This window comes from Nicotiana tomentosiformis, chromosome 2, assembly GCF_000390325.3.
Source record: "Nicotiana tomentosiformis chromosome 2, ASM39032v3, whole genome shotgun sequence".
Classification (NCBI taxonomy): Eukaryota; Viridiplantae; Streptophyta; class Magnoliopsida; order Solanales; family Solanaceae; genus Nicotiana; species Nicotiana tomentosiformis.
This window is the reverse complement of record NC_090813.1, coordinates 188,031,240-188,041,881: the sequence shown is the minus strand read 5'-3', so window position 1 is coordinate 188,041,881 and position 10,642 is coordinate 188,031,240. Positions and strand designations below refer to the sequence as shown.

The 10,642-nt window shown below is 36.6% G+C and overlaps 2 protein-coding genes across 2 annotated transcripts; one reads left to right on the top strand and one right to left on the bottom strand.

Annotated features, from left to right (window-relative positions):
• The first annotated feature begins 330 nt into the window (after positions 1-330).
• Positions 331-4,729, top strand: LOC104095088 (cytochrome b5-like). Its single transcript, XM_009601135.4, has 3 exons — positions 331-666; positions 3,889-3,955; positions 4,254-4,729. Exons 1-3 carry the CDS (start codon positions 580-582, stop codon positions 4,508-4,510), a joined length of 411 nt encoding a protein of 136 aa, XP_009599430.1. The 5' UTR covers positions 331-579; the 3' UTR covers positions 4,511-4,729.
• Positions 4,730-5,790: 1,061 nt separating this feature from the next.
• LOC104095087 (BTB/POZ domain-containing protein At5g48800-like) lies at positions 5,791-10,266 on the bottom strand. Its single transcript, XM_009601134.4, has 4 exons — positions 10,009-10,266; positions 9,222-9,288; positions 7,471-8,613; positions 5,791-6,660 (listed from the first exon to the last, which is right to left on the bottom strand). The coding sequence occupies exons 1-4, from the start codon at positions 10,071-10,073 to the stop codon at positions 6,139-6,141; spliced, it is 1,797 nt and encodes a 598-aa protein (XP_009599429.1). The 5' UTR covers positions 10,074-10,266; the 3' UTR covers positions 5,791-6,138.
• Positions 10,267-10,642: the final 376 nt, after the last annotated feature.

Genomic DNA, 10,642 nt, shown 5'->3' with positions numbered 1-10,642 from the left:
CAAAAGTAGATGAGTATATTTGGCCATTTGCCGTTTAATCTATGTAAGTTATCTTTTGCACCAAAAAAAAAAAAAAAATTTGGATCTACCTACCCTCTCCCCTCCGAGGTTTTAGGCCTTCTTGGCCTTTTATAATATTGAATTTAAGAAAATATCTTTTTTAGACCTTTTATATGTAAATGAAAGATATCTTATGTGTAAAACTAAATCTATCATGTATTAAAAAAAAACAGCATCGTAAAACTAAAAATAAATTTGTAAAAGATAAAAAAAAAAAACAAAAAAAAAAAACCAATTGACACCGTCTCCCCGTGTCCTCTTCTTTGGTTTGACATTTGATGTCCCCATCTTTTCTCTCTCACCAACCCCCTACAATCCACTTGAACTACCCCTGCCCTCTTTCTTTGATTACTCCAATAGGTTCACCAAACTCACAAATAATTAAAAAAGACCCGGAATCCATCCCTTTCTTCTTCTCTCTCTTTAATTCTTTTGTTACTACTCTTGAAGACCCAATTCAAGATTCATTGCATTTTTCATTTCTCCACTCCAATTCAGGGTTTTTTTCTGTGTTCCTAAATGGGTGGTGAAACTAAGGTTTATACTTTGGCTGAAGTTGCCCCCCACAACAATAACAAAGATTGTTGGCTTGTTATTAGTGGCAAGGTACTTTAATCTTTGTGATCTCTTAAAATATATTTCTGCCTCAACCTCGTTTGTTGTAATTAACTGGATTTGATGTTTGTTGTGTTTTTTTTTTTTGCTACAAAGATATGTTAAAGGTTCAATCTTTGGCTCTTTATGTTGCGACGTACAAGTCTTTGTGATCTCTGTATTTACCTTTATGCCTCCACCCCCTTTGATGTAATTAACTGGAGTTGATGTTTCTTGTGTTTTTTCTCGACAATATCTGTTAAAGATTCAATCTTTGGCTCTTTAGGTTGCAATGTATAGTCTTTGTTATCTCTGTATTTACCTTTATGCCTCCACCCCCTTTGATGTAATTAACTAGAGTGATGTGTTTTGTGTCAATATCTGTTGAAGATTCAATCTTTGGCTCTTTATTAGTGGCAAGGTGTTAGTCTTGTGATCTCTGTAATTAACTTTCTGTCCCCACCCCTTTTGTTGTAATTAACTAGAGTTGATGCTCGTTGTGTTTTTTGGTTACTAATATCTGTTAAAGGTTCAATCTTTGGCTTGTTATTAGTATTAATGCTTAGTTTTCATAGTCTCTGTGTTTACCTTTCTGCCTCCACCACAGTAATAAACTGGAGTTGATTTTTCTTGTGTTTTGTTAATAGTATCTGTTAAAGATTCAATCTTTGGCCTCTTATTAGTGCGATGTTTAGTCTTTATGATCTCTTTAATTTCCTTTTTGCCTCCACCCCTTTTGATGTAATTAACTGGATTTGATGTTTGTTGTGTTTGTTTTTACAAAGATATGTTAAAGATTCAATCTTTGGCTCTGTAATTACTTTTCTGCCTCCACCCTGTTTTATGCAATTAACTAGAGTTGATGTTTCTAGTGTTTTTCATTACCGGTATCTGTTAAAGATTCAATCTTTGGCTAGCAACTGTATAACCTTGGTGATCTCTTTAATTACCTTTCTGCCTCCACCCCTTTTGATGTAATTAACTAGAATTGATATTTCTTGTGTTTTTAGTAAACAATATTTGTCAAAGATTCAATATTTGGCTCTTCATTTCTGGCAATGTTTTGTCTTTGTGTCTCTCTAATTACCTTAATGCCTCCACCCCTTTTTTAAGTAATTAACTTGGTTGATATTTCTTGTGCTTTTCTTTGCTAAAATCTGTTAAAGATTCAATCTTTGGCTCGTTATTAGTGCCAATCTTTGTGATCCCTGTATTTACCTTTATGCCTCCACCACTTTTTGATATAATTAATTGAGGTTGATGTTTCTTGTGCTTTTGTTACAAAGATATGTTAAAGATTCAATGTTTGGCTCTTTATTAGTGGCAAGGTATAATCTTGCTGACCTCTGTAATTACCTCTCCGCACCGCCTTTTGGGTAGCTGGGGTTGATGTATTTTTTTTATGCTTGGTACCTGGATCTGTTAAAGTTTCAAAGTTTGACTGCTTTACTTACATTGTTGTTTTTGTAGCTTTTCTATTTGGTGACTTTTGTCATTAGCTTTCTGCAACCTTTTTCATATGTTATTAACTGGGGTTGATGTTTCTTGTTTTTGTCTAAACTAATATCTGTTAAAGATTCAATCTTTATCTCATAATTTGTGGCAGTGTAATCTTTGTGACCTCTGTAATTAGCTTTCTGTACCCCCTTTTGGATAACTTGTTATGCTTTTGGTACCTAGATCTGTAAAGATTCAACTTTTGGCTGCTTCTGTTCCATTGCTGTTTATACTTTTTCTTTCTCCCCATTCATTTTAGCCGCCGCACCCATGTCGACACGACACTGTTACTGGTAAGGGTGTGGGATTCGTACCGGGTGTGGTCAATTGAGATTAGGTACTTTGACCACAATCCATGGACAAATTTGAGGAAAAGTAAAAAAAATAAAGATTGAATTTTAGCTGCCTAGTGCCTACAACTTGAGAAATTCTCAAAATGAAAAATTGAATTATTGGCTGAACTCCACAACCTACAATTAAGTTTTCCACAGAATATCTTCTCATAATTTAGGATATTTTTATTGATCTATTTCTCGAATCCCCGCACCCGTATCTATACCTGGATCCCTTCCACGAATCTTAATATTTAGATTATAAAGGATCCAACCTCTAGATCCGCACCCAGATCGAATACCCGCACCCAAGGATCCAACATAGAATGCCAGGTAAAGGGGTCCAAAAAGCGGTGAACTTATATAGTCTGCAGAGAGTGGGAAAATTTTGTATGCATATTAGTTAAAACTGGGGTGGATCTGTAGTGTCTGCATTTGACTCAAACTAGATATCTAGTTAAAAAATTGAAACATTTTGCATGTATATTAAGTTTGCATCCTCTGTCATAAAAGAGCTGGGTGCAGTGATACTCCACATCCAATAACTCTTTTGGTGCTTGTGTGATTAGTTTCATGAATAATAGCGAGATTTTATTGATTCCTTTTTGGGAGTAACTGTGTATAGTGCAGGATTTTGATTTCTTTCTTTCCCTTCTAGAGGAGGGATTCACTTGAAGCAATTTGGTTTTATCAGCAATCCCCTTGTTAGCATGATGAGTGATGACACTATCGGTATTTTAAAATGCTGACATTGGTGCTTTTCTTTCTATTGACATTTGGTTGGCGGGTCGTTGTTGTGTATGGATTGTGCTACCTCATAAATTCAACTAAACTCAACTTTTTTCAGTACAAACTTGCATCTTCAGATATCTAATAGCACTGTCAGTTAGCAAAAGAAATTTGATGTGGTAAATGTTGAACCTATGACTTGGTTTTATTATAAATGAAAATTTATCGGTTCATTGTTATGGTTTAGCTCTTAAATGTTTATGTGGCTGAGAGTACAGAGGAATTTATTAATATGCAAAAATGGTCAAGAGCTACAATTTAGACAATGTGAATATCAAATGGTTAAAAGCAATTATTCATGGAAATAATGAGCCATTCTTTAGCACAATGGTTAATTCACAATATGATAAAACCAATGCTTGTAATGTGCATTTCCTTTTATTTTTTAAGGTTAGATGCTCCAGTTTTGGAGATGCCTTAGTAGCCCGGTAGACACTTATAAAAAAATAAAAGAAAAGAATAGCTGGCTAGACTTTTACCTATTGTTACCCTGCCATCAAACTCTTTTTTTTTTTGGGATCTTGTTGTCAAATTTGGAATGTGATATCTTTTATTTGAATACTCAGGTAGTTCGGGATTAAGGTTTAGTTGATTGATATTGATCTTTTTGTTATAGGTGTACGATGTGACAAAATTCTTGGACGACCACCCAGGTGGCGATGAGGTTTTATTGGCTGCTACTGGTAATATACTTGGACCAACTTTTTCCTACCCCAAAACCACACTTCGTAACTTTCAAGTTGTTATTCAAGTCGAACACACGATCATATATGTTTCAATAGTATTCGAATTGTGAAGTTGAGTAGAACATTGCTGACTCTGAATAGTGCAATCCAGTGGCAGATCTAGACCAGACGCAACAAGTTCAATAGAAATCACTACGTCTAGCTCGATCACACACACACACACACATCAAACTTGATGTAAAAAGCTTGTTAATTTGGTAGAAGACACTGATTCATGGAGTTGTACTTTATGCAGGAAAGGATGCGACTGATGATTTTGAGGATGTTGGCCACAGCAGTAGTGCTCGAGCAATGTTGGACGAGTATTATGTTGGTGACATTGATTCAGCAACTATCCCGACTAAAACCAAGTACACTCCTCCTAATCAGCCTCATTACAACCAAGACAAAACATCAGAGTTTGTAATTAAGCTCCTCCAGTTCTTAGTTCCCCTGATTATATTGGGTGTGGCTGTTGGCATCCGCTTCTACACCAAACAACAATCAGCTTGAAGATTGAGTACGCGGTGAACTCATAATAAGAGTCCGAATTTGCAAAATGTGACCCTTACCCCACCCCCAAAGAAAAACCCCCACCAAAGATAATCTAAAGAAGAAGGAAAAAAAGTTGGTTTTCATTTTTCTATTTATGTGATTTCATAGTTACAATGTTCTTGCTGTAATAGATATTTGATTTATGCAGTTCAGTCTTGCGAACTTGGATTATTGACATTTGCTGTTGCTTGTTAGGATTTGTTCTACTCTCTTGATGTGCTTGCCTTTTCAAATATGAACTTGGGATGATATTTCACATTATTATGACTCAAATTTCACTTCAACTCTAGTGGTCATTACTCATGGCTCCTTTTAAGGTTCTTAGCATTAAACTTAATGTACCTCCTCGCACATATTTAAGGGAGCCATCGAAAGGTGACGTCGTAGTGATTAGAGGACACCTCTGATTGTTCACCTCTAATGTGACACGTTCCCTCCCAGTTATATGATCAACGGGATCAGCCCGCTAGAGAGCGGGGCTATTTTTCTTCCGGGGAGAGTTCGGGGGCCTTCGTCAACATATTACGAAGCTCTAGTCTTTGGTGGGTCACCATTACTTTGACTTAGAAATTATGAGTTCAGAATTAATATTTATTGAAATTTTAGTGGCTTTTCACACACCACACAAATTATAAACCCATTGGACAAAGACTATTTTCACCTTTGCATAGCTGGTGATATAAAACTGGAGACAAATAAAAAATCTGTACCCCAATTATTATTGCATATATTAACTTGAGGTTGATATAGGAACCCATATACTGCAAATCGTAGACTGTCTGCTAGCAAAAATGGGCATTTTAACAAGAGGGGAAGGTTTTCTAAAGCCAGATGTAGTTCTGTGTCTGCGCAAAGTGTTCCACATAGTTGATAATCGAACAATCTACGTTCTTTTGAATGCCACAATGCACAGGAGTCATTACAACCAGGATAAAACATCAGAGTTCATAGTGAAGCTTCTCAAGTTCTTAGTTCCCCTGATTATTTTGCGCGTAGTCGTTGGCGTCCTCTTCTATATCAAACAATCAGCTTGAACATAGTACATTGTCAAGTTCATAATAAGAATCCAGATTTGCAACATGTGACCCTTTGCCCACCCTGTCAGTCCAGAGGTGGATCTAGGACCGGTTCATAGGTTCAACTGAATCCATTGCTTTCAACTCGAACTATATATACATAAAAAAGAAAATCTCAAAATACATACATCTAATAAGATTACATCCTTTAGCAACTCATAGTTATCAAAACACTATATATTATGTCAATGAAAAGCATACAGGACGGAGCTAGAGTGCCGGGAGCGGGTTCGGTCAAACCCAGTAATTTGGTTCGAATCTTGGATTTATCTTAAACAATTCATTGAATATGTATAAATTACTAAATAGAACCCAGTAACATAAAATGATTAAAATGCCGAACCCATAAGCTTGAAATCCCTCCGCCTCCGGAAGCATATCAGACTGCAGCTCATATACAAACATTTGGGAGAAAATATGAGACTGCAGCTCATATTGACAGACTTGCAGTTACTCAGCAGAATCAGCCAAAATTATCCGAGTAATTTGATGTACCTGGAAGATCGATTGTCACGTTCTTTCAGTTATTTTAGATTCAGTTCTTTCTGACTGACTTGAGGGAGAACTAGAATCCCTGGAAAAACTATGTCCAAAAATATTAAACTTTTTGCCAATCCTTTTGGAGAAGGATTTCATGAATCGTCGCGAGCTAGATTTTTGCATATTCCTCTTCATACAAACATGGTCTTTTTCCAAGTCGTTTAATCTCATCCTCATCCGCGCTAGTTCAAGTTTTAGCTCCCTATTTTCTCGTCTCAACGAAGCATAATTGTCCTTAGGAGACATTGCAGCACTAAGCGCACCACTATTGATCCTCCAAGATTGGTGCATTGGTTTGATGTCATCATCAGGGTACGAACAAAACAAGGCGTTTCGAAGCCTCAATTGCTCGAAATAAAGAACTTGAACTATCGATTGGAGGGGAAGGCGCTCGTTTTGTGCCGCGTGTGCACCAGCTTCCTGTGAGAGCTTTTGGAAATCAATCAATTTGCATAGTCTCCTCTTGTCTGGATCTGATAAGGTTTGATGAGCCTGGAATATGCATTCATGAACAATGTTATGGTTAGTTAAATGAAAAAATAGGAATCTGAGATGAGAAACTCTATTAGCTTAATTAATGGTTGAAAGGTCCAAATTTACCCCTATACCATACGAAATATCTCAATGTTATACTTTGACGTCATTCATACCATTAGCAACAACAACAACAACAACAAACCCATTGTAATCCCACAAAGTGGGGTCGGGAGGAGTAGAGTGTACACGGACATTACTACCTTCTGAAGGTAGAGAGACTGTTTCCGATAAACTCCCGGCTCAAGGTAAAAGTAAAGGAAGCAGGCACAATAAGTAGTAACGACAACAAGATAAAGTGATAAGGTAACAGGGTGATAGCATAATTGAAGCGTGAGGTCCATGAGAAAATATATCGTATCTGTCCTTCACTTTAATATAGCTCCATCGCGGATTGGATGGATCCAGGTGCCAAAATACTTGAGGAGAAAGGTCCAAATTTACCTCTGTACTTTGTACTATTGTTAAAGATTACCCTTCGTTATACTTTTGGTTGGAGCTCCGTTAGGGTCATGGGTGAATACAAGATAATTTGCTAACCACAAGAATATGAATGACCTCAAAATATAACGGAGGGTAAAGTTAAAATATTTCGTATAGTAGACGTGGTAATTTGATCATTTTCTCTAATCAAAGGAGGACATATAACTCTATAAAGGGAATAATAAGCACCATATGATATTTCTCCTGTTGTGAAATTTTGAAGAACTCTCATTCAAACCAGCAAAACGTTTTTGAACATATTTCAAGTAAGTTAGTAATACATACTTTGAGGTAAACATCGATTGCTCGATAAAGTCCATCGTGGACAGTACGCGCATGTGCTGGTAATGTTTCTGCAACAGCAATGAACTTGTTCAGCTTTAGATTTGCATCTGGTGCAATTTCAGCTAGATAATTGTCAACCAGCTTTGATACTTTGAACAATGCAGTTTGTGATGGCGTCGTAGTAGGGCTATCGGATTCAAAAACCGAGACATCTTCCATATCTTCATCGCTATCGCCCTCTTGCTGTGAAAAGTTAACCAAGATTCTATGCACTGTGTCAACATCAAACAACGTATCACCAGCATGTCGAAAGGAAGGAATCAGGATATCGTCCAGAGTAGCCGTATCCAATTGAGATCCTATCCGCCTCTCAAGATCAAGCCTACAAGCAACCGTGCAATCTAACATCACTGCACTTCGCAACAATCCAAAAAGAAAGGTCAAGGGCACGACGAATTTTTCAACAGGCATTAGGCTCACGATCGTCTCAACCACGAGTTTTTCTTGGATATTTGAACCAGAAAGGGATTTTTGTATCAATTCCCTCTGTGCATAGTTCACTAGTGATGCAGCAATACTCTCAGGCCTAACCCCACGAAACTTCATCGCAGTTATGACACGTTGGTACAAGTCGATACGAAGAACAGAAATATCCTCAATCCACCAGTCCAATTCACAATTGGCTTGTTTATTCATATGTAGTCTTCCACCTGAGCTACTATACTCCAATCGCGAGAAACTTGAGGCGATTTGCTCGACACAAGCTTTGGAGGCTACAGCATCGATACACCGGCTCACAACTTTCAGCTCATCAGCAAGTGGAAGTAAGTTTTCACATTGTCTCAAGACTTCAACACACATTTCAAGATTCTTGCAAACAATGCTGTCAAGATATTCTTCAGCTCTGGAGCCAAGATTGTTTTTCGAGTAGTCCTCTGACATTTCGAGGTAATCGGATACACAACAAAGCTGAGCAACATTTGCTGCTGTGATCTCAAAGTTGACACCATAACAGAATTTGGCTGCTAGCTCAAATGATTCTGCTCCACCTGGTAGACTAACAAGCTCAATTCTTGATATATCAGAATCCCTGTGCTCTGCTACTAGCTTCCGGATTCGTCCGCTTCTCGAAACAAGGGGAAACTGCATCATAATTATTCTATGTTAGGGAATTTTCTATTACATTATGGTCTCTGAACTAACTCATAGGCATGAAATTTTAAAAATTTCAAACACTTCAATATAAAATGTGTGAAAACAAGACATAGTGAGCAATACTACTAAGCAGTCTATGTTGTTCATGCTCTTCAGAAATGCCAACACATGCGTGTTTGATCCACTAAAAGTAGTGCATTTTTGAATGATCTGATACGGGTACGGCAGCGGCAAAAATCAACTTATTTTGAGAAGTGCTTTTCTCAAAAGTGCTTTTTTCAAAAGTACTTTTGGCGAGAAGGAGTTTGTGTTTGGCTAATTAATTTGAAAAATATTTCTGAGCAGCAATTAGTGTTTGGCCAAGCTTTTAAAAACTGCTTGTAAGTGTATTTTTATCAAAAGTGCTTTAAAAAAAGTATTTTTATGGAGAACCTACTTTTTTCTGCTTTTCCAAAAAAAGCTTCTGATTCTCATCAAAAGCAACTTTTTTCCTTACAAAAGATTGTCAAACAATTAAACTTTGAAAAAAAGTATTTCTAGGATTGGAGAAGCTTGGCCAAACTGGTTATAAGATAATAGAGAATGGAGAGAATTACCTTGTGTAATGAAAATATGCCACCATCCACTTCTATTGTTATATCACTAGGAACATCTCGAAATACCCTATAACATATAAATCAACCAATTAGCAGAAAGACTAACTTTTTGATCTTTCTCTTCTAGGGTAAGATTTAACATAGAGGTAGTGGTAGCACGTGCATTCACTGTCTTAGGCTCGGACTATGTGTACAGCAACGACCACAACATAACCAATGTAACTCCACAAGTAGTGTCTGAAAAGTGTATTATGTACGCAGACCTTACCCTACCTTGTGAAGGTAAAATAAGGTTGTTTCAGATAGACTCTCGGCTCAAGAAAAGAAGGCTCGGACTATATGTGTACACAAAAATTCATCAAAAGTTTTACTAAGATGCATGTAACCAAAGCCCCAACTGATTTTGAACTGCACGTAAAAGTATGACACAATTATGCAGGTTCACTACCACTAGCAACAACATACCCAGTATAGTCCCACAAGTGAGTACTGGGAAGAATAATGTGTACGCATATCTTAACCCTACCCAGTGAAGGTAGTTAGATTCACAAACAAGCCAAAAAAAAAATGCTTTAAAACTTTCAAACATTTTGGTATTGCACATACGAGCTAGTAGTAGCGGATCAAGAATTTAGAAGCTGTGGATTCTGAGTTGAGAGAACGAGTTATGACAGGTATAACTAAGTATAATAAACTTTTAACCAACTATAGCATATTAAATCGCATTGATGCTACAAAATCTTTTTACATTGTCAATGTATATAACTACGTACTGCAGAATACAAACCATTCGTTATAACGCTGCCGTGAAGTAGACTTGGTTAGAGGTAGTTGGTGGAGGTGCTTGTCCATGGCCAATATGGTGAAGAAAAGCCAGGGGAAAAGATTGAAATCTTTAGAGAAAGAAGAAACAAGAACGTGAAAGGTTTGTTAAAGAAGACAAGAAAATAAGGGGACAGAGACACAATAGGAGAGATTTTGCTGTTTGTTGAGTAGTTCTTTGGCCATTTTTTTTGTCAAACCTTTTTGTTTTCAAAATCATAGGTTTCACTTGTTCAAAGCAATGGGGCCTCTCTTGCGGTAATGTTTTCTATATACTCTCTTTCTCTCCATTTATGCAAGGTGTTTGACTGGACGCAAAATTTATATAATAGAAGAATTAATTTAAATAGTTGTTCATCTAAACGTTTAAAATAAAAATAGCCAGTAGATGTATAATATATCTATAATTTATATATAATAGTATGTGTATAACCGTATATATTTATATATACCGGTTAAAATTAAACAGTGAATCCGGTGGCTATTCTTGAAATTATGGTGTAAAACAAACTAAAGACATTTATGTGGCTATAAATCATCTAATTAGAAGTATGAGAAGATTAAAAGTCAAATGATTTCTAAATATAGAAATGTATCAT